This window comes from Brassica napus, chromosome C5, assembly GCF_020379485.1.
Source record: "Brassica napus cultivar Da-Ae chromosome C5, Da-Ae, whole genome shotgun sequence".
Classification (NCBI taxonomy): Eukaryota; Viridiplantae; Streptophyta; class Magnoliopsida; order Brassicales; family Brassicaceae; genus Brassica; species Brassica napus.
In genome coordinates this window covers 27,627,595-27,652,473 of record NC_063448.1, presented here as the reverse complement: position 1 = coordinate 27,652,473, position 24,879 = coordinate 27,627,595, and the positions used below count along the sequence as shown (strand labels likewise).

The 24,879-nt window shown below is 33.9% G+C and overlaps 1 protein-coding gene and 3 long non-coding RNA genes across 8 annotated transcripts; 1 reads left to right on the top strand and 3 right to left on the bottom strand.

Annotated features, from left to right (window-relative positions):
- Nucleotides 1–6,923: 6,923 nt before the first annotated feature.
- LOC106405559 lies at nt 6,924–9,571 on the top strand. Its single transcript, XR_002661654.2, has 5 exons — nt 6,924–7,512; nt 7,610–7,781; nt 7,859–8,141; nt 8,241–8,392; nt 8,487–9,571. It is a non-coding gene; the product is annotated as an uncharacterized LOC106405559 (long non-coding RNA).
- Nucleotides 9,572–11,984: 2,413 nt separating this feature from the next.
- Nucleotides 11,985–13,652, bottom strand: LOC106404553. 3 transcript variants are annotated; one of them, XR_001281017.3, is made up of 6 exons: nt 13,330–13,636; nt 13,120–13,218; nt 12,745–12,965; nt 12,613–12,669; nt 12,448–12,516; nt 11,985–12,343 (listed from the first exon to the last, which is right to left on the bottom strand). It is a non-coding gene; the product is annotated as an uncharacterized LOC106404553 (long non-coding RNA). The 3 variants fall into 3 exon arrangements; XR_007324060.1 differs by having other exon boundaries at nt 12,448–12,669; nt 13,330–13,652; XR_007324059.1 differs by having other exon boundaries at nt 11,985–12,516.
- A 1,435-nt stretch (nt 13,653–15,087) lies between these two features.
- On the bottom strand, nt 15,088–16,666 carry LOC106404812. 3 transcript variants are annotated; one of them, XR_001281139.3, is made up of 4 exons: nt 16,327–16,655; nt 16,064–16,218; nt 15,718–15,898; nt 15,088–15,640 (listed from the first exon to the last, which is right to left on the bottom strand). It is a non-coding gene; the product is annotated as an uncharacterized LOC106404812 (long non-coding RNA). The 3 variants fall into 3 exon arrangements; XR_002661651.2 differs by having other exon boundaries at nt 15,718–16,244; nt 16,327–16,666; XR_002661649.2 differs by having other exon boundaries at nt 15,718–16,218; nt 16,327–16,657.
- Nucleotides 16,667–23,062: 6,396 nt separating this feature from the next.
- BNACNNG38380D lies at nt 23,063–24,643 on the bottom strand. Its single transcript, XM_013847598.3, has 4 exons — nt 24,251–24,643; nt 24,040–24,129; nt 23,842–23,935; nt 23,063–23,255 (listed from the first exon to the last, which is right to left on the bottom strand). Exons 1-3 carry the CDS (start codon nt 24,497–24,499, stop codon nt 23,861–23,863), a joined length of 414 nt encoding a protein of 137 aa, XP_013703052.1. The 5' UTR covers nt 24,500–24,643; the 3' UTR covers nt 23,063–23,255; nt 23,842–23,860.
- Between the last annotated feature and the right edge of the window lie 236 nt (nt 24,644–24,879).

Below are 24,879 nucleotides of genomic sequence, written 5' to 3'. Positions count from 1 at the left end.
GTCATAATAGGTCAGACACATTAGATATTGCTTTTTTTGCACTGCTATCTTATTGTTATATATTATAGCACTTTTGTGTATGCAATTAAAGATGTTTTAATAGTGTTTCCTTATTGTTATTATTTACATTAAAATTATTTATTTTGAAAATTATTTATTTTTAGTTAATTATTAAAAAATAATAAATAATAAATGATTTTTTATTAAACATTATAAATTACATTCGATATAAAATAAGAATTGGTTTACACTAAACCAGATTTTGTAAAAAATTAAACCTAATCTTAACTAAACCAAATCTTAATTAAACCTAATGAAAACCTAATCTTCTTAGGCCCGCCTCCTCATCAGCTTCTCTGTCTCTGCAAGCCCCATGACCACCACCTCTTCTCTCACGACCACCACCTCTTCTCTCACGACCACCAGCCACAAACAAAATGATCACTGCGTAGATGTCTACCTCCCCCCCCCCTGCTTCTCGGAATCCTCTCAACCTGATGGAGCAGGCGAGATTCGGTGAAGATCGGAGGCGCTTCTCTAACAGTCTTCGTGTGTCGGGTGGGCCTTGTGCGGTGGTTCTATACAAAAGCTCCGGAGTCTTGGTGTCTCGTTTGTCGATGGCGGTTGCCTCCGTTCGAGAACGATGGGGTTCTAGGGTTTGCCTCCGACGGCGTCGATTCTTCTCGGACTTTGTGCCACGGCGAGTCTCTAAAGCAAGATACGGGGGTTAGGTTTTTGGGAACCGATTCTTTTGGATTTCCGGTGATTTGAGGCCGCTGGACTCTCTGGTGGTGGCGAAATCTCTGAGGGTTCTTTTGACGGAGCTCGGCTGGTATTGGACTCCCCGTGCAGAGAGATGAAGAAAGATGAATCTGTTAGATGAAGTGAGATAGAGAGAATAACGTACAGAGTAAGATAGATGAGAAAGAAACACATTGATTCTTAGGCATTGATTTATGTAATCCATTGGCCAAAAATAGTGATCCATAATTTCAAGAATCAACCAATAAGAAAGCAGCACGAAGATAATGGTTTGTGGCCTTTAGATCATAATTAATCAATGGCCCACGAAAAACACTACCTTTTTTTTTTATCTATGGTTGTTTTAGAAATTGTTTGAACTTGAAAATTAGATAACATATTTAACATGTGAAATATAAAATTGTGGATTTGAATTTTGTGGTTATCCAATTAAAGAAAAAAATGATTTGGTCGTTTTGTGTTTGTGTTAAAACAAATAGAATTTAAATTTCAAGGTTCCTAAGTGTATAGTGTTTGTTTAGGGATTAAGAGTATAACGTTTGTGTTAAAATTTTGTGAGTATACATATAATAAATGTATTTTGGTTTTAACGTGTATGTTTTTTGGATTGAAATTTTAGGACTATTAGATATAAAGTTTAGGATTTTAGATTTAAAGATTATGTGTGATTATAGGGTTTGGATTTCATGTATATAGGGTTTGGTGTTTAATCTAAAAAGATTTAAATTTATAATTTTATATTTAAAAATTAAGGTTTAAGTTTTAAAATATGATAAAGATTGTTAGTGTGTTAGAGTTTAAAGTTTATGTTTAGGGTTTAAAAACTTATTTGGGGTTTAGGGATTCAAAAAACCAAATATAATGTTTTTAATTATTTTGCTATTAAACATAAGCTATCATAACATTTCCAATTATACTATTCTATCATAGCGTTTCCAAATATACAAACGCTATCTAAAACTAACGGGTATGTTAACCATAGCAGAAAGACAAAAAACGATATCCTCTACTGCTATCAAAACCCATTTTTCTTTGTAGTGAGTTGAAAGTTTCGTTTGTTGATCTCGGGTTGACCGCCGCTGATGCTTGTGTTTCCGCCGCATGATACCCTGTTTTTGTAGTATAAACTCCACCTTTGTTCAGAGTCTATATAATATTTTCTAGCAAGAGACCCTTCCCTGGTTTTATGCAAAACATCTTTTACGCTTCGTGAGGAAGAACAAGTTGTACCCGTTCTCTGTTCCACTCTTTTAATTGCTGATCGATTAACTCTGCGACTAGCAACTGTTGATCATTCTGTTTTTGGGGTCCCATGGGTTTTGTAGGGTGCTCGACAGATAGCCAGGTATTGTCCAGACTCTGGTAGCTAGACCATTCCCAACAGCGATGCTGAGATGGGGGAGCAGCAGGTCCCTACCCTTCAAGATGCTTCGCCATCCGTGTGAGGCTGCACATTTTGGTGTCGCATCCAAGAACTTTGAACCATTGCAATATTTTCCACAAAGAACTCTAGCCATCAGAGATTCTGGTTTTTTGATAATTCTCCATCCAAGTTTGGCGAAGAGTGCGTCGTTAAAAGCTTCCACGTCCCGAATACCCAAACCACCGTCTCGTTTAGATTTTGTGAGATTTTACCAATCTATCCAGGAACTTTTCTTTTTTCCATTGTTTGAATCCTACCAAAACCAGGTAAGTGTCGATTGGATACGTTTGTAGAGGCTTCGTGGGAGTTTGAAGCAGGTCATCGCATACGAGGGAGTAGGTGATAGTACTGACTTAAGCATTACTAGCTTCCTTGCTCCGGACAATTGTTTTGTTGCCCAACTCACTGCCTTTTGTTTGATTCGGTCTACAATGGAGGTGGAGAGGTCCTTCTTCCTTCTTCCAAAATGCTCTTGGAATCCCAAGTATTCCCGACTCCGCCTTTTTAAGCTATGCCCAGTTGTGCCTTAACTCTGTTTTGCACCTCTTCGGGTGTTTTATTTGAAAACGTGATCAAATACTTTGCTGGATTAATGACTTGGCCAGATGCTGGTTCATACTTCTGCAGGATTATTAACACTGCCTCACAGCTTCTTGGAGTAGTCTTACCGAAGAACATGGTCTCATCAGGGAAGAGTATGTGGTTGATTCGAGGGCTAGCCCTCGCAACTCTGACTCTGGAGAAGTCCCCTTTCCTTTGTGCAGAGCGACAGAAACCCGAGAGAATCTCGCCGCAGAGAATGAACAAATAGAGGGATAGGGGATCGCTTTGGCGAATTTCCCGCTGTGGTATAATCATTCCCTTATATTTCCCGTTGATCAGGAAGGAAAAAGAAACGGACAAAATACACTGGACAATTCTGTCAATGAAGCTGTTGTGGAACCCGAATTTCTTTAGAACCGCTTCAACAAAGCTCCATTCTAGCATGTCGTAGGCTTTACTCATATCAGTTTTCACAGCCATGGAGCAATGCTTGAAAGCCCTGGATCTTTTCAAAAAGTGGAGCGTTTCATGTGCTATCAACACATTGTCAGAAATCGCTCGTCCCAGAATAAATGCTGACTGGTTTTCCGAGATGAGAGCATCCAGTACTGGTTGTAGCCTTCTCGTGATGATTTTGAGATGATTTTGTAAAACGTATTGCAAAGAGCGATTGGGCGATAGTCTGCGGCCGTCTTTAGAGCTGAAATTTTTGTAATTAGTCTGATGTGGGTGTGATTTATGGTACTCGGCCAATTCCCGGTCATGAAAAATTCTCTAATCTCTGCAGTGATAGTTGGCGCCATAGTTTTCAAGTTGGTTCTACTCCGCTGTCTCCAGAATTATTCTCCGCTGTCAGAGGGTTCTACTCCTCTATCTCCAGAATTCTTGTCGCCCAGTGCTAGCCAGAGGGTTCTACTCCGCTGTCTCCAGAATTCTTCGTCCGCGTTATAGGCTTGCTTGAGCTTTGCATTTATTTCAGAGATTAACTCCTCGTTTTTTGTTGGGCTAGTCATCGTCTCCTCTAGCCTCTTCTTCTGTTGTATGATAGTTTTTTTTTCTGTTTTCGTGGTGGGTTCCATCTCGATATCGCAGCTATACAAGCAGCTATCCTCCCCTCAACATCCGCTTGGGAGTTTGTCCATGTTTCTGAGATGATCTTGACAACCTCTTTATTTTTACAAAGGCTTCTTTCATATCTAAAGAGGATTTTCCTTCTTTTTTGGTTAGAGTTGAGGCACGTAAGGATTAGTCTATGATCAGACCCTTCGAAGTTGAGATAAGAAAAGTAACTTGCTGGGAAGTTTTCAACCCAATAATACAGTGAAATCTCAAATATAAGATTTTACTGTACAAAATCTTATATTTGAGGTTTCATATTTTTTCGGTCCTCACAATTATAAATAGTCTTGTTAATTTTATATCTATCATTTTATTCCTTATAACTTTTATATTTCATTAATATGACAGATGTAAATACTGATTTAGTTCATAAGTAATATATAACTATTAAAAAGTTAATGTATTATTTTAAATTTCATTAATTGATCATATATAAAAGCATTACAAAGTTATATTGAGTAATTTAGTATTTTGATTAATGATTAAATTTAAGTTTTTCAGTTATAATGTATATTATCTCTTTTCACAAGGATAAAGTAGATGTTTTAACTTATCTTATATGTTTTATAAAATTTATAATTCATATTTTTAAAGTCTTATCTATAATCTATTCAAATATATAATACGTCAGTTTCGGTTCTAACTAAGGGTCTTTGTTATTTATAAAATAAAATATATATTGTAGCCTTTCTATTTCATTGTGGAAAATTTGAGAAAACGTTAACTTGTGTTCTATCTTATACTCTGTTATATATCATAGATAAAACATCGAGTTCTTACATGTATGCTATGTTCTAAATATAGTAAAATTTAAATTCTAACATTTTCTCCATGTTCTCTCATTTTTATAATATGTATTATAACCTTTTATCTTTTTAGAATATGTATTCTATATTTTTGTATATTCTATGTTTTTAAATCTGAAAAAAATCTAGAAAGCAATTCTACCTATTTCTACTCAAACTTATCATGTTTTTATTGTTGAGCTACTTTGGATCACATTAAATTCAATTTTTTTTAATTCAACGATCTTCTTTCATATCTCTTTTTGAGTGAGAAAACCAGGATGAAGAAGAAAGAGATGTGTTATCCGACAGAGAAAACGTAGGAGAGTGCGTCGGTGAGAACGCCACAAAGAGATTGCTGGTGAATCTCCATGGTCTATTTTCTTTGTGAGTAGATAAATTGTGAAGAGTCGGAGTAAACGAATGATGAAGATTATTAGTTTTAATGTGTTTTTTTATGAAATATTTTATAAAAAAAAAACAGAAATATTATTAATATTTAAGATTGATAAAATTACGTTATTTGTTAATTATAGGATTAATTTCTTATTTATAAAAGCAAATGTATCTTGGAACAAAAGCAATAGACTAAAAGGTATAAAAGGACAAATTCTTTCTCAATATGCCCCTATTAGCCAATTTTTTCTTGCCAAACTCTGTTATCGCCGGCAATTATGTAATCTTCAAACTGAAAGTTCGGAACTAACTAAACGCGAATCACATTGAGACACATGGTAAAATACAAAAAAAAACTATATGTATATATATTTATCATCCAGAAAAATATTTATTTATTTGCTAACAAGCATTTTCCTTCTGTGAATTTCATGTAAATTTCCGTTATTTTTCCCGGCGAGTGGTGACACTGGTTTCGGCAGATCAGAATTAATAACATATAAGGACCTGTACGATAAATCCAAAGGGTTCTTGGTGAAAGACACCATTATTCTTGAAGTTGGAATGCTTTGTATGAGCCGGATCCAAGTCATCTCCAACTAGATGACTATTACCACTTATTTTGCTTTGCGTATAAATTATATACACCATATATGTATATATGTGTTTGTGTGAGATTAAATTATGGAGGGGGAAATGGAGTATGAATAAAAAATAAAAAAATTACTCCATTTATAGAGTAAACTTTTATTTTTTGTTCATACTCCATTTTTCACTCCATTTTTGGAGTAAATTATAGAGTATGGATGGAGATAGTCTTAGTCAATTTATATAAAGAGACATACTCTATGTAAAGTGTGATTATAGGAAAAACCATATAAAATAACTATCATAGCAAAGATAGATTGTTTTTGAGGATTTATGTTTTTTCTCCAGCAAAAAGAATCAACAAAGTAAAGGTCAAATGAAGGGAAAATCATTTGATTAATCAATTCTATTTAAGCCTAATAAATGCATGGAAAGGTTAGAAAATTCGTCTTCTTTAAGAAATTGTTAGGGTGAAATTGAACTAAATCAAGAAGATCTTAGAATGTATTTTATTATAGGAAACATTAAAGTTACTTTACACTATGTTCTATCATTTTTGTGTGTGTGAAATTTTAATGTGAAAGTGTTTTATGTGGAAAATAAATATTTTTTTATGAAATATATATATGTTATTTTGATTGATAAATTGGGATAATTTGTGAAGAGGATCCAAGGTAGATTTATGTTAAGTGAATTTATATTTTCAGACACACATCCAAAAATATTTTCAGACTCACATCCAAAGAAAAATCTTTTCTATGTATAACATGTTCTTATACAAAATACGAAGTGAAGGAGAACTGCATGTGGCATAAGTTTGTTCTCTTATAAACTAAGTTTTCATTTAAACTATCTTTTTTGTAACAGTACATATAACTATCTAAACCTTGTTAAATTTAGTTTATATATAATATGGTTTTAAAGTGTATGAAAAACACTCTTATTAAAGAAAAAAAATTAAACTGATTTTATATTTGAAGACAGAAAGCTGAAACTGATTCTAAAGAAAATTTAGATTTTTTAAAATGGTGAAAATGGCAGATACAAAATATAATAAATTAGTTCAAGAAACCCAAAAAACCAATTTCCCATTAACGCTAGGCCAGGTTAAATAAAATATAGACCTGCACTCAAATATTTATGGATTTTACGAGTTTTGAGCTAGACTGAACTGGACCAGCCCAATTGACATTCCTATTAGTGACACTGCATGTTTGATAATCCTGAAATAAAGACACCATAATTCTGTAACTATTCTAAGATAAGGAATGATAAGTTAAAATATTTGTTTTTAGAAATAACAAAAAAAAACTCTTGGTTCACAAGAAAGTGCCTAATGGCCCTTTTCAAAATTATTACAGCCTGAGTCTTTATTTTTGTCGTTTCACACCCGAGTCTTTATTTATTAGTTTTTGTTAGTTGTCTTTAGAGTTATTTTACTAGGTTAGTTGTCTTACCTAACCCTTATATACTAAAAATAAAGACCAATACTAGGATGAATCAACCACATATGATCCACATGTTATATTGTTTGTCTCTGTTCTCATCTCTTGCAGAACCAAAAATCTCTGACATACTATAAAGTGTCCACATATCTAACCAAGTGGTACACATCTCTCATATCTACTTATTTAGACATAGGTATGAAATCAAAAATCCCCTCTCTTTTTGCCTTTTTTTTTTATTTTACAATTTTATTTGAAATGAATAGTCGTTATTAGAAATGAATAGTCTGGAGGAAAAATTCAATCATTTGGTTACAGGAATCACTAGGACTAGGAGAGTGGAGGCAGCATCCAGCTACTCATTGAAGCTGGTGGGTCTTTCGGAGATTAAGGCAGGGAGTAATGTTAGATCGTATGAATCAGATGTATTTACTGCTTCAGGGTATCAATGGTAAGTCTAAACTAATCATTTGCTTTTTAGATCCTAGCTAGCTTTTCCCTACAAGATTTGATTTCTAAGGTTATAAGCTACTGAAAATAATAAGCAGGAGATTGATCTTGTACCCTCTTGGCAACGACAATGACGGTGGGAAAATCACTTCTCAATCTATGTAAGACTAGAAACTTTGGTTTCAAATCTTCCGAAGAATTGGGAGATTCAAGTGGATATGAAGTTCTTGGTTTTTAATCAGAACCATAAAAAGTATTTGACAGTCCAAGGTACGGAAATCTTTTTGTCCTATAGTTTCTCTGATCCTCAGTTAATCATATAACTTCCTTCGTTTTTTTCTTTGTAGATGGGATCTGAAACGATACAATGAAGCTAAAAAAATAGTTTGGTATAGCTCAGTTTATCGAACTCTCAACGCTGAAAGATCAAAAGAATGGGTATGCAGTGAAGGACACTTGTACCTTTGGCGTTGATATTGCTATTTTGAAACCTGCTGAGAAACTCGAGACTGTTACCTTCTTACACAACCCTCCAAACAACAAATTCACTTGGAAGATCTTTCATTTCTCGAACCTGAGTGACCAGGAATTTGTTCTGTCTGATCAGTTCCTTGCTGGGCAGAGATACTGGTGAGTTTACATATAGTGTAACCCTAGCTATAAATATATCTGCAATTACAATGTGAGTATTCTAAAAACTCTTAGCTGATGGTAAGCATATAATATCAGGAAAATTAGAGTTGATCCGAAAAGGGAACGAGAGGGGGTGTATATATTGTTCCCCAAACCCATTTGCCAAACTGTGCTATCGCCAGCAGTTTACGTAATGTTCAAATTGAAAATTCGGAACCAACTAAACGGGAACCACATAGAGAGAACTGGTAAAAACAAAAGATATATTATATATATATATATATTAATCCATTAATAAAGATATTTGCTAACAAACATATTGCTTCTGCTAATTTCATGTAGATATCTGTAATTTATTTTTGTCGAGTGGTGACCGTACGTGGTCATGGGGTACCAAAACTAATAACACAGAAGGATCTGTACGATAAATCCAAAGGGTTCTTGGTGAAAGACACCATCATTCTTGAAGTTGAAATGCTTTGTATGAGCCAGACCCAAGTCATCTCCAAGTAGATGACTATTATCACTTATTTTGCTCTGCATATATATATGTGTGTGTGTGTGTGTGTGTTGGTGTGAGAGAAACCTTGAGTTTCTGAATAGAGGAAATACACTATGTTGAATGCCTCTAGTTATGTTTCATTTGCGTTTGTATGTTTACGTGAATTGTTTAATGAGGAAAAATGTCTTATATTTTGACTGATAGATTGGTAGTTTGGAACAAATGGAGACGATTTGAGACGATTCATTCCATAACCAATTCAATCCCAAACTATTGCTACCAAAAGTTTGACAACTTACACTCTACTAAATACTAGGAGAGGTCCGCGCTACGCGCGGGATTTGATGATCATTTTTAAATTTTTTGAAATGAGTATGATTATATGGTCTACACCAAATTTCAGTTATATATATAACTAAAAATGGTCGAATTCTTAGTATTGTTGATGTTTTAATCTCTAATTGTAAGCTTTTATAATGTTTTAAGTTTCATAACACTGTAAAATACATAAATCAGTCGGACTCAATCCAAAAAGAATGAGGTAGAGTTTTTTAATACCATTGTATCTTTTTCGTGAGGGTTTATAAAATAATGGAGAATGAAGTTTTATTTATTGTTGTTTTGGAGAATGTTAGTAATTGATATTTTAACAATTATTGTTGTTTTTGGGCCTTTATTTTGTGCAATATTTTATGGTATCTAGATATTATTATAATTTTCATTTTTGCATAATTATTTTTGAGATTATTTTTAAAATAGGCACAATTTGATTACATGCATAAATGTATTTTTACCTCGTACGTATATGTATATTGTATTACAATCAGCTAAAAATATGAAGAGAAATTTATTTATTCAATTTGGTAGAGTACAGTTTCCAACAACATACACATGTGATCTAATATACTCTAATTTTAGCGAAATGAATAAAACTGAACCGAAACTAAACTACATGAAGCATATTTTACTTATACCATTTGGTAAAATATAGTTTTCACAAAGACTATTATTTCAATCTTCTGTATATATACACTAACTGTATTTTGTATTATGCATTTAGACAGAAATTCCTACTCAGTTTTATGGATTATTTTATTTGGGATGTTTAAAATCTTGAGAGGCTGAAATATGATTTCTATGCATAATATTTATATGATTTATATTGATTTTATTTTAAAATCATATTATTTTATATAATTATGTATACTGTGTGGATTATTTTAATCTTCTTATTTGGAAAATTGTTTAATAAATAATAATAATTGTTTTTAAAGGGTAATATCCGTATTGGTTAATATTTGAATGTAGATTGTTTTTAGTTACACTGAAATGATGGCCAGTTTGATTATAATAGTTTGGACATCACCATAGAACAATCATACAAATTACTATTTTATGTTTGATATTTCTGGTCATACGGATGTGTATATGATGTAATCTATCATAAATATGTTTATGATGTATATATTATGAGTATGTAAGGAACAATATTGGGTTTGATTTTTGTTTCGAAGCAAGAGCAAGACTGTTGAAAAGAAGCATAAAAAATTCAGCCAAGGCCGAGAATACTTTCTTTTCTATTGATCTCAAATGTTCATTTTGTTCTCTTAATTTATATAGGATATGACATGCACCTTGCGCATAGTGGGTTAATTTTTATATATTGTTGACAATTTTTTTTATATATTTGATCATTTTATTTATACATATACAATGTTTTTTTGTTGTTATTATATAATTTTCTTTCGATGGACTGGATCAATTTTTATTAAAAATTGTGAAACTAAACTATAATTAATATATCATGGGTTGATCGGATTGGACATTAAACAAATTATGACACAAAAACCTTATTTTTTTCCCACCGAACACATTCTTGAAAAAATGAACAGTACTGTTTCCAGAGTTAAATGATTTTGACTTCTATCTTCCATATGGTTTTGAAAGGTTTCAGATCAATCATCGAATTGAGACATGTCATTTTAATGCAAGGAAAACTTATATTTTTGTAATTTAAAGTCAAAATATTCAAAATATAACATATAAGAAAAAATCTAACATATAAGAAAAATATAACATATAAGGTTTCCTCATTTTTGTAATTTAAAGTCGTTTTAAAATTTTTAAATATAACATATAAGGTTTCCTCATTTTTGTAATTTAAAGTTATTTTAAAAAAAACAAAATATAATATATAATAAAAATCTAATTTTTTTATTATATGGTTAATGTGATTTTTTAATTTTTTTAATAATATAAAATTAAACAAAAATGAAAAAGATGCAAAAATTATTATCAAATATTTATTATTTATAGTCATTAATTGTCATATATATGTTAATCATATTAGGTAATTACGTAACTTTTATTTAAGGAAATAATACACGCTTCTTATATTTTGGATTGGTATAATATTACCTAGTAATTGGATTTGGACCCGCATATTTTTCAATTGATTCTTAAGCTCCCACATAAGCTAAATTACCATCCTAAATCCTAATTAAGTGACACTTAAACATGATTTTTTTTTAATTATTACAAACTTAAGGTTACAACTTTTTAAATGATACTCAATTAATATATATGGGATTTTGTATTATATATAGAGAGAGAGAAATTGGAGATAGGTTTGGTGTTGATGACAATTTTTTAAGGTATAGTAAGAAAGATAATGGTTATACTGTGACATGATAAGTATTGGGCGTGGAATCAAGAGTGAAATCATCCTCAACTTGATCTTTGTTTATAATCATTATTTCTTAAAATTTGATCTTTCTTGTTTCGAGCTTCGAGGCTTTGATTCAGAGCGATGGATGAGATTAACTTGCAAGGTTGATGTAAAAAAATAATGTGTCCAGTTGTAACTTGGTTGTTACTTCAGTATATATTATAATGTTTTCTCGGATTGCTTGACAAACTTTATGAAACATGTTAAAATGAGTTGACAAATAAAAACCATGTTAGAATGAAGAAAATTCATACACATTAATTTAACAACTCTTAATTAAGCATTATCAAAATCTTTGGCCAACATTATGGTTTAACAACTCTTAATTAAGCATTATCAATAAAAATATCTTTCCAGAGAGTTTAAGCAATCAATGCATGAGAATACATATTTCGATACAACTTCCAACTCCAGAATCACGTGCTCTGTTTCTCAGAAGTAAGTCTATTTACGCTACTAATTACTTTGCACCCTATCAAAGGTTCAACATTTATCTGATCAGATGCTTGTAAGATAGTAATATAGTATATTTATAACTGTTTTTATCTAACGCTGCAATCTTCTTTGATTTTGAGTTACCATGTGTGTGTGTGTGTGTTTGCAGGAAGAGGAGACAAAAATTATTAAAGAGAATGATCAATATTGCGGTTTCAGGTGCTACAGGAATGACATCTAACCACCTCTCTTCAAAGTAAGTTACTCCTTTTATGAACTTGGTTTCCCGGGTGTAGCTTGCTTCTGGTGCAGTATTTGACCATACCAACCCATTGTTTTGAAACTTCTTGGATCAGAGAGATTAATCCAAGCTCTCGAAGGTTTTGCAATGGAACTCGAGGATTGCTTGTTCCCTTTGTTGAGAGAAGGTGATACAGACCAGGTCCTTATGTGAACTTCTGATTGGTGCAAAACCTTGAGACCCTGGAATGGCAGTTGCATCTCCTAACGTCAAGGTCTTTGTAGTGGGAAATCCTTGCAACACCAAGTGTTCCAATAAAATATATATTCTTGGAAATATAAAATTATTATCTAATAGAAATTAATGAAGAAGGAGAAGGGGTTTAAGCAATCAATACCTGAGAATACGTCTCTTTTTGGTAACTCCATTTGAAGAAGGCATGGTGATTGATGATCTTGAAGCTTCCCTGGTTCAACAGAATGCAAGTACATGGTATTGAGAAGATGAAAGTAACCAATGATACACATAAGTCAACATAAGAATCCAAAGGAGTGTTCTCAACTTTCATCACATACACCATCGGATCCACCACATCTTGTAAAAACCCAACAGAGAGAACCTATTACAAAAACCCATTGTAAGACATACTGCAAGCACAACAAAGAGTTAGTCTAGAAAACCCAAATAAACATACCTTATTGTGCATCAAGATCGACCATCTAGGCTCGAGCTGATCTTTATAGACGAAAGACAGTATCAACACGTAATATTTAGGCCCAAAAGAAGACGACGCAATTGCATGATTCTCTCATCAATGAACCCTCTAGTTGCCAACGGTCATAGGTGTACGACGGATATCATCGTTGACTGAAAGTGGCGAGCCGGTGAACACACGGTGGCTGGCATGACAGTCGCCTTAAACAAATATGGAAAATCATCAGCATCAACAAACGGTTTCATAATATACCATTCAAAGAGATTAAATGAAAATCTAAATTTATGAGTTCCATACATATGAATGTGAAAGCCGGAATAGTGCAAAAATACTATAATTGTGAGATTCAATAACCTTAGCATGTCCACCTCCATCAATTCACCACTGATTTCATAGATTCCCAGAATCTCAGCATCCTAACCTTGACTGTGGAACAAAGCTTCACCGTCCGGTCTTCAAATCACCAAGAAGAACAGATATATTAGCCATTATTCTGGAAATAAGTTCTCTAGATTATAAGTTTATAACAAATGTGAAGATGATATTCAAGGAATCCATGATTACCTTTTTATAGATGGAGAACCACTGCCTAGAATTGTGATAATTATCATTTAATGAATCTTCGTGCTTGATTTGCGTCGATGGAGTTAAGATGTTTCTTAAAGACCATGATTCAAGAGATCCCGTAACGTCTCGGAGGGGACGAACTGAAAGCGATTCGATACTATCGACACACCACACAGATTCTATTCACGACGGTTCGTCAATCTCGACATGCTTAATCTCCATTTTTGGTTTACATACCAACATATCGAAGAAGATGATGAAACCCTCAATTTCTCTAGCAGGCTGGATACTTCATATTCTCAATATCCAAATTAAATTCTGTCAAGCCCATCAAGTCTCAAAAAAGAAGCGACCAAGTTAATGAATGACACGTGCCAGCACCTAATGAACCTTTTTTCTTACGTGGCCTCTTAAGAAGAGAATAAAGTTCTTCTTTATATTACTAGGATAAACCCGCCCTACGGGCGGGCGGATAAATAAATTAATAATACAGATTTATTTAAGAAAATATAATTTACTTTTAACTAAAAATAGCATTAATCATAATTATCTAATTGTAATAAAATTTAAAAATATAATTATTTAATTTCTCAAGACACATAGACAAAATACCATGAAACATTTGATATTTTTAAACATATATTTATTATTAAACTTTTTACAATATATTATTTTTAAATTGCCATTTTTTGACTTGTCTTATTATGTTTATCAATTTTTACGGTTAAAATAAAATATACATTGAGAGAAATTAAATAATTATATTTTAAATTTTATTATAATTAGACAATTATGAACCTTAATGATATTTTTAGTTAAAAGTAAATTTATTCGATTTCTCTTATTATGCTTATCAGTTTACGGTTAAACTATAACAAATAGAATAACTTTTTATTTTTATTTTTTGTTCATCATTCTGTTTATAGAGATAGTCTTAGCCATATGAAATTTATCATCCTCAAAAGAGTGTATCGGCCTGATAAACAAATAAATTAGAATTAATTTCACATACAATTATTATAGGTAACATTGGAGAACAACAAAGTGGAAAATAAATGTGAATTAGTGTCAATTTGCATATTCATGTTTGACAAAAACAAAAACACCGATTCTTTACAAATATGTACAGTATACATATTGTTTACAAATCAACTTTCATTTAACAAAAACAAAATTATAAATGTGATTTTTTTACAAAAAAAATATGTGCAGTATATATATATATATATATTGTAATAATGATTAATGTCATGTTGCATATTCATTCATCATTTGTAAATAAAGATGAGCAAACCAAAAATACGAATAACAGAGCCAAACAAAAGTTTTTTTTTGACACAAAAGCTACTTACTAACTAAGTTAGAATGTTATTTATGATTAAGATTAAATTTTTGTCGAATGCATAGCCTACCAAAAAGCTTATGGTGACACTTGAGTTTCTAGCTAGAGTTAGAAAATTAAAAAGCTAACTTACTATAATAATTGGTACAAAAGTTTTCAAGTTTAGAGATCTTTTGAAATATAGAACGAAAATAGTGTAACAAACTTCATGAAACACATCAAAAAGAAAAAAACCATTTTTTATCCTAACTATATGATAGGTTTTACGGTACAAAACAACACATCTTCCACCAGTTCATTAACCACTATCAATTCTTCATTTCACATTTGATTAAATTCACACATTTGCAAGATACGGAAGACTGAAAAAGAATGCATTAAAACTGGTAAGTCAGTGTTCAAAAAAAAAAAAAAAAACTGGTAAGTCAATGTATTTCCCATGATTTGACAATGAATCCTAACATTACAAAATCTAATAGTCTCATCTCAAATATATTATATCAACACACCACAACTCCAAACCATCTTTTTCCCATCCTATATATTCTTACTCCTCCATGTGAAACCTTCCAGTTTCATAGACATGGTACATCCACACAGGCTAAAGCAATGCTCTTGCACTCTCGATGTTCTTCACTTCGTCTTGGTCTCTCTCTTCACCAATCTCTCGCTCTATTATCAGGTAAATTTTAGGAAGTCAGACTAACATTGGGTCAAGCTCTTTCCCCACTTTATCTTCTTCCCTACTAAGCAAATTCACGCAGAGAAAATACAACAACCCTCAAGCTGTACTGTAATCTTTCTTTTCTATACACACTGCTGAATATATCAAAAGAACATTACCGATTCCATCTACCACTTAGAATTACCTTTCACCAACAAAATATGGTATTTCTCAGCCATATTACGATATCAAAGATATCAGTCTAGGCCTCTGATGCAAATAGGACATCCCCTTGATGATGGCTGCAAACAAAGAATTAAATAAACGAATTTTCAGGATAGTGAAATCTATGAAATTGGTAAAGATCTTTTCACCTAACCTAATAGCAGAAACCGAGAGGGATTGTGGAGCTGTTCATAGACTGCAGGATCACTGAAACCAATACGACGTGGTTTTGGAGAAACGGCAACAGTCAATCTTTTTTTACCATCGAAACGGAGCTTCTCAAATCTCCGCCGGCGGGATAGCGTTTGGCTGAAGCACCTACGGATACATTGTTTCTTCCAAACAAAAAAAAATGAATAAAATTTCTTAAAACCTGTTCATCAAAAGTTGAGCTAAGTTGGAATTGTTGATTGCCATGATAAATCTGAGATCAGATCTGACCAAATCTTCGTAAAAATTAGTCTCAATCACTATGAACTAAATAAAGGAGAAACAATTACATCGCAAAGCATGTTCCTTGCAGTCGTCGTACCATCTCCGCCGAGCCGTACGGAAAGACACACGACAGTGCAAAGAAGAGGACCAAGAGCGATGTAACAATTCTTAGGTGTGAATATTGTCTGGAGATGATGCCCCACCTACTCACCAAGCATGCCTATTTATACAGTGAAAGCACCGCCTCTAAGATATTTAACACACATTAACTGCATATCGTGGCCGAAGGAGTAAATAAAATGTTTAATGCAATGGATCTCGAAGCTACCTCGTTTCGGTTCGTAGAAAGAAGGTGAAAGGACTTGATCAAAACCAACAGACGGAATCATCACACCGATTCTGAACACCAGTCGCTGTAATGGCAGAAAGCGACGATCATGGTGGAACCCTAAACTACGCCGTTAATAGCAGAGACATACCAACACAGTCTAACCTTAATCAGAAAACCATGTGGATCAATAACAACACGGCGTAGCATATATTAACGCAGTATGGGCTTGATATCTTCAATCACAATTCCAAGCCCAAAAACGTAAGAAATCGACTGACGACAAAACACATCGTTTTACTAACCCGGACAGGTGTCAGCTTGTGGGAATATTATTTGATGACGTGGCTCTCTCAGGAGAGAGGCCAACATCTTTATATATATATAGATAAGAAGATTGCCAAGATGAGGTTTTGAAACGCCATTAATAAATTCACTAAATCACTAAACCAAATCTCTGTACAAATAGGTATTTTGCTCATCTAAAATTAATATAGAAAATCAATAACATTTTCAAGTCTACCAATTATCATATGATATAATTCCAGATTGTCAATCTAGAATAAGTATTAAGAACAATACATACATATGAAGAATATAAGATAACCCAAACATTTATATTAATCTAACAATTGATCAATCCTTAGAAAAATCCTAAAATTAACAAGCATATTGATCAGCCATGATCAATGAAACACAAATCATAATAGGAATACATTGCATTAAGAGATAAAAATAATAAGTAATAGAGTTTGAAATATTCTATCTACTGATTTCGGTTTTATCTCTCCAAAAACTCTCAAAACCTCTGAGTCTGAATTATGAATTAAAAAACTCTCAAAAACCTAAATAAAGTCTAAAATGCGAAAATTACTTAAATACAAATACATGAAAACTTTGGATCTTTTTCAATTCTTGAAACTTGATAAGAACTCGTCAGTTTGCTTATGGATGATGGGTGTCGACCGTCAAAAAAGAGGTGTCGATTCACACCAGCTCTAAAGTTTCCGACTTGATATTTTCACCTTCAGTTTTCCTTATGCTACAAAATGCTCTAGAATCTCCAATCATGTGTAAAACATACCAGAACCTATAATGACTCACAGAAGACTCGAAACATACATAAAAGACTCCATAACATGAATTTTTTCATGGTCAGAACCCCCATAAAACCATGATATATCAACTCCTCAATACTTAACATTTTTTCTTTCAAGCAAAGCAGAGAAATAAACATGGGAAAGAGTTTTAAAATGTAGGAACTTATATATCCTTTAGAAAACCATTTCACCACTACCTGTTGCAAGCCAGATCAGTTAGCACCAATGCTAGAAGGTACTTCCATGTATTCAACCTCTGCTTAAAAATCTAACCATTTTAACCCACAGCTTATAAGAGTTATCCAAATTCACCACCACTAACCTCATTTAAAAGTTTATATGCAGTCTTATTGATGGGGTACTGATCATAAGACACATTGTCTCTTACCAGTTTAGGTTTCTGATCATACAAACAGTCTTACTCTAGTTCTTTTCCTCTCTCTTTTCTCGCTTCATTCAGTTGATTTCTATTTTTCTTGTCTTTGCAAAGGTGTAGGCGAATAATGGGATCACAAGAAATTTTTATACCCCTCGCTTCCACATTTGTGTGATTATTCCATTGAAGTAAAATATTGGGTTCATGGGAAATTTTCCTACCTTTTACTACTAAGGAAATCATCTCAATCTTTTTCTCATTTTTTTATTTTAGATTAGATTGAAAGGAAGAGAGAGGAGAAACATACTCACAAATACTTTTGTTTTCAGACCTAAACGAAGAATCCGATCCAATGTATACCAATCTCAAATATAAGGGACTCAAGTTGATTAATGTTGGAGGTCAGTTTTGGATCCTTCACACACTCTCACAAGAATGAATGTTATTAGCAGAGGCTTTTCCATGTCATACAGTCTGCAATTAATAGCTGAAAAAGGTCACTAATGTAACAGTTAGATGATTAGTTCCAAAAAAGCTCATAGTTCCCAACTGGCTCATAGTTCCCAACTGACTCAGTTTTTACTCAATAAAACGACACAACTGACACTCAAAAACAAACATAATCTCAGTAAATACCTCCTCTAGACATAAAAAAACATTATCCTCAGTGTTATACAATCCAAAGTTGGTGTAAGAAAGAAACAAAACCGAGTGAGATCAAGAAAATAAGAAAACTTATATGTCCGAGGGGAACCGACACTGCCTGTTCCACAACTCGGGATTTAAAAAAAATAAGAAACACTTACTAATGAATTGCCTCCCACCAAACACTTGTTTTCATTAGCTCGACTTTGGAGCAAGATTCAATCTGAATGAGGATTGAAACTTGCTCCAAAAAAAGTTTCAATGTCCAATATCTTCATCTTTAGTACACTGCTTATGAATCCTTTCACATCGTTGTGTCCTTTGTCTTTCAGATCTGAGGTGATAACAGCTCGAACCTTGCAATGTGCTGTGAGATACCTCTGCTTCGCACCTTATACTCAATCATACCATCTGAACAGTTTTGAGGAACCAATGTCAAGTGAAGATCGCCCTTGACCCTTTAGGACATCAACTTCTTCATATCCTTTCCCCCATACTTATATTATGCAGTAATCATAGATTCTTTGACATTGATCTTGTCACTTAAGCTTATGAGGAATAGCTAAAGGCAAAGAAACATCAGTAACACCAATGCAAGAAGCTAGATGCAGACCACTGTTTTTTTGCTACAGTTTTGTAGAAGACATTCTCATAAATGTTTGCAAAGGAGATTATGCCCTTAGACATGTAAACCACTGCTCCCGCTGTAGCCAGAAAATGTCCTCCCAAAATCAGAGGCATGTTTGAACCATTTCCCATCTCCAACACCTAAAATTCAATAGGAATAATGCAATTCCCAACTCTCAAATCCAAATTGCTAATATCATCATGTGGAGATTTAGTGAACAAGTTTGCAAAGGCCAGAATAATCCTTGGAGCTTTTATACCAATACCTAATCTCTCAGCAATGTCCTTAGAAACAAGAATAACTATAGACCATGTAGCGCATGGAGCATCAATGAATTCATCTCCTAATATAGTGTAGGGAACCACACATTTCCCAGGGTCTTCCAATTTTGTCAGTTTATTCACCCTTGAAGATGTACTTATAGCTCCATCAAACAATGTATTAACCTCTTCCATAGACTCAATGGTGTTCTTGAAAAACTGACTCAAGCGAAAACTATTCCAAGCCTCCTCAAAGATGATAATATCAAGAATCTTTTTCACCCTCTTGTAGAAAGAAACAAATTCTTTTTCACTAAGATCATCTCCAACCCAGCTCTATTATAAAGATCTCTAAAATAGAGAAAACAATAGAGATGGGGTTATTGGTCCAATGTATTCTTCTATAATAAAGTAATGCTATATTTGCCTCTATAAATAGAGGAATACTATATTTTGGGGGGAGATGAAGGGGGAGATGAATAGCATTCATCTATTCATAGAGACAAATATAGCATTCCTCTATTATAGAGGAATACATTGGAGAAAAAACTATATCTCTATTTTTTCCTCTATTTTTGAGATCTCAATTATAGAGGTGGGTTGGATATGCTCTAACCGGCTCTTTCAGATGCTTGGGTACTAAAAGGTATCAAATCTTGGGTTTGTAAACCCTCTCCTCAACCGGTTTTGGCATTTCAGAAACAATAGAGTCTGCTTGTACAAGTTGTTGACCGACACTAAGATGAAATCGATCAACACCAAGACTTGGTGTCGAGACCATTGTATCGATCATGGTCGATTTGGGTTCGTTTCAAGAAATCTATGCATCTTCTCCCGTAATGTGTTGATCAACATCGAGAGGGTGTCGGTCACACCAGCTTCCATTTTTAACCCCTTCCTCAATTTAATGTTGAGCATGATCGATTTCTCTCTGGCAAAATTCAAAATCCTGAAGGTTTGTAAGGGTTTCAACAAACACCATTGGTGGGTGTCGATCGATACTGAGATCTTGACTCCCAAACCATCTTCGTTCACAACAAAAATTTACTTGTAGCAATCCCTTGTTCTCCACCTCCTATCATAATGGCATTGACAAAGTGTCTTTGCTTGGTATATTTCCTTCCCTGAAGCAAATCCTTTTTGTCTTTTCACAGACTCATCAGTCTGTGCAACCTGAGTATCCAACTTCTTAACATGAATGTTCAAAGTTTCAAACTTCCCGTTCACATTTGCACATATTGAATCCATCTTCCCATTGAACTTCACTCTCATCTCCTGCTGACCTTCTAGGATCTGATCCAGCAAAAATTCCATCCTACTTTTTGAAGTTTTTGTAGGAGGTGTCTGATAAATGGAAGAACCATAGTTCCTTGTGAAGCTGATGTTGCTCTGAAAAATTATGTGAAACCGTGGCTTATACGTGTAGCCCCTGAAAACCAGCTTCATTGACAAAGTTCACATCTTTTTCTTAATAGTCTTCAGTTGGTTCAAAGGTTTCAACCTCTGCAGCAAACTGAACATGCTTCTTGCCCACAAGGAGATTGTGAACAGAATCCATCTTAGCTTTCACTTTAGCAATCTGATTTCCATATATGATTTCAGCTAGTTTCTTCATGTCAATGTCGCATTTATTGATGGATGCCAAGTTCTAAATAAGCCTTTTAGCTTCTTCTGGGCTCCTGATATTAAAGTTTTCTTCACTTGCAGCATCTAAAGCATTTTGATACCTCCAATCTATACCCCGGAAGAAGATGTCCAGCAGCTGAACATCAGTGAAACCATGGTGTGGGCAATCCTTCTGGTATGCTTTAATCTAATCCAAGAAACTTTGAATGCTTCAGTAAGACCCTGAAAAAATGTAGAGATCTTATTTGTCAGCTCCTCAGACCTCGCATCATCAAAGAAGTTATCGAGGAAAGCATTTTTGGGTCAGTAAGTTGCATCTCCAGAAAGAGAGTATGGGAAAATCTTGCGAAAAAAAATAGTCTTCGGAGATACCATTAATCTTATGCTCCACGCTAAGTCCTCAAACTTCTCAAGGTCGATAGGATGCTCACGAGCAAGACCATGAAAAGAATGCTCATGTGGAAAACATGAAAATGATGCTGACCCACAAGAGTGTAGTTTGTAGATTTCAACTCAAAGTTATTCCTCTGGAATGCAGTAGGTCTAATGGTAGACCTGTTGATATAGAACTAATCAGGCATGTTGTAGTCTCTACGTGTTCTCCCACGAACAGCTCCAGCATTCCCATCATCGCTAGGAACCACCACTTCACTAGGGATTACAACTCTTTCTGATCAATTTGATGTCTTTGTCTGTTTATGGCATGTCCCTCTTGGTCTCTTAAGACCCCTTCAGCATCAGCGACAAGTATCACTGCTTCAACTATCTCATGATTTGAATTCAAAAGTTGTGTTTCCTTGTTATTTCTCGTACTGCGATGTATACACATGAAAGCCACAAGAAGAAGAGAAAGAACTGTAAATAAACAAGAAAAAGAAAGTTTAGTCTACATTATACACCTAATCTAATGGTGAATCAAAGAGTCTCTGGCAACATCAACAAAATTTGATATGTTCAAATTAGTCCCTATGAAATATTCTGCAAATTCAGAGGTGCATTGCAGTATTTAAGGATCAAATCCACAAAGTTTCATATCACTTAATAGATATCAAATTTGAATTAAGCTAATAAGTAGAATGTCATGCAAGTAAAGACAGAAAGTAAAACAGTTGTAAACAATATAGAAGGGCACTAAACTCAAGAAAATTCGTAGGTATATCAGAATCGCAAATCAAACAGATTATTGGAGGTTTATTAAGAACAATTATTAAACAGAAATCATGACAATCAATTAATCAACCAACTTTCATTCTAGAGATTATCTATGTCTAAATCCTAGAATTCCAAATTTCTTTGCGAATTCAATCAGTTTGAAAAGCATTATGTGCAGGTTTTATAAGTTTACAAGATCTCTAAATCAAATCTCTTTGCATATAAGGTATTTTGCTCATCTAAGATTAATTCAGAAAATCATTAACATTCATGTCTTCAAAGTTCGAACATGTTAGGCAATCCACATCGGCAGTTTATTTGGACGGTGCACAAATAATCCGTTTTGAGTACTGAAGTTTCAACCAAAAAAAAAACTATCCACAGTTCTCATAACAAATTATGGAATTTTTATAAAATTCAAATAAGAAACATGTCCTGAAGTTAATCCTGAACTTTAGGCTAACTATCAATTGCCAATGACAAAAAAATAGATTCGTATGCACTATAATTAGAGGTATATGCAATCAAATGATGAGAAACCGCATATCAATTGTGCCAAGGAAAGCACACAAGGATTTGACCAAAAGGTAGCTAATTGCTTTCATCACTCCCCCTATAAAGGGGTAAGAAAATAATGGATAATTCAGGATAAGACACCATCATCAATCCTCTGGTTCAACTAAGCAAAATATATTTTGTTTCAAGCGAATATTGATTTTGCACTAACTACGTGATAAGTATTGGATCAAAGACTGATTCTTTCCACTAAACCATTATCATGTGGCTCCCAATTCAATAATTCGGCCAAAAATTCATCTACTGATTGATACTAAAAATGCCCAGTTTCTTTGCTTGTTGGTTTGTCGGCAGGGAGAACTTCATGATCTCTAGAAGATTAAAAATATATTAAAAAAAGTTTAATAAATTTAACATTCATTCAAAAAAAAAAAAAAAAAAAAGCCCCCTGTTGCTTTTGTAATATAGTAATGTGTTTGATCGCCAGGCATAGAAGATTACACAACTAGCAAATGTATGAATCCAAGATATTGAATGCTTACATGAGCAAACTTGCTCTCATTTTTTGATAAAGGGAAATAGAATGCTGACTTCCAAGATGTTACCAAGAAGTGGCATCGCAGCACCTATATCGGGAATGGCATTGAAAAATACGTCACGGTCAGCCATGAAAGTTATGGAAAGCAGTGTTCGATGACAAAATCGCAATCTATACTCAAAAGTAGATAATGCGGAAAGATACACAAATCCAATACCGATTTTCCAAGAACTGGCAGTTCCGTGAAAAAAAATATTTAAGATGTTCAAATTCAAGAGAATACCCAAATAGCATCTCAAAATCAAATTGCTAGAACAATACTTTTTTCATAGCGCAAAAAAAAGTTCATCAAATCTTTTGCTTTTCGACAGCACAAGTAAGCAAAAAATTGATATATATGGTTATAACGAAACTGAACAAGTTTTAGCAACAATCAAAACCAAAAGGCAAAGTAATATGTGGAGACAATTCTGGAAAATCACTCTTGTTGTCATTCAAATTAATGGGTCAGTCAAAGACCACATAATGCACCATTTGCATATATAAATGTAAGGATAATCAAATCAGTATCAGCCAGCAAAAACATATCCCCAGATTACATGCAAAAAAGGAAAAGCAGAATGAAACAGATGTAAAAAAATCACTTTCTTGCAGATGAGAGTAAAAGAGTATACCTTACACACGTTTTCTTGATCAACTAAAAGCAGCAAGTAACTTCTTTTGTATAATTTCCACACTTAAACGTGGAGACAACCTTGGCAAAATCTCCTACCATGAAGAAACAATTTGTAATGAATCAATCATGCAAGAAAAGGAAAAAGAAATCTACATAACAAAGAAGAAGGATTGAAATGTAGAAGACACACACACACCTCTTTGCCATCAGAATTCTCTTTGGCCAGGACTGGTATCTCATACTGATAAGCCCTTTCCCAGTCAGGATTCGTAGTGATATCTCTTACCTAACAATGTTCAATGACAAACAAAAATCACATCAATTTTAACGAACTCAAATCAATCCACTAAATCAACCGAGAATCCAAGAATTGGACATCAATTTTTTGTAGTGAGATTGCGAAAGACCTGAAGAGTGACGTGGTGGAGCGAATCAGGACCAGAGAGAGAAAAGGCAGCTTGAAGCTTCTCTTTGAGGCAATCGCAGAGACAACATCCTGGTTTCGAGTATAGAACAAGCTTTCTTGTGTTTGGTCCCGAACTACAGGACAAAGGAATGGTTCCCCATTGTCGTCCTCCACGCCTTGCAGCAGCAACAAACGCCCAATTCGCTGATGATATCGCAGCCGCCATTTTGCGTCTTCGGCGTTTTCCCATCGTTCTCTCTATATCCTTTGTTTTCTATTAGACTTTTAGGCCCACAGTCGCCCTTCAAATCACTCGGCCCATACACTTACTATTGGTAACATTTCCTACGTTGCAGTCCTGTTCGTTTCTCTAACGCGCGTCAGAGAACAGCGACCAATAATTAACAAGCATTTGAGAGGAATTTCAGTAGAGTGTTGTTACAGAGTTGCCGCCGGCGAGTGTCGCTGCTCTTCGTTTCTTCTATTTTATCGTCGCTGTTTAAATCAGCGTCACCCGCACATACCTTGAGCTGTCGCTAGCGGCGAACATTAGCATATTCCAGCCCTCTTTTCTTATTGGTTGCTGAGCTGTCACTTAAAATCCTTTAATATTTTTGGCCGCTGGTTTTT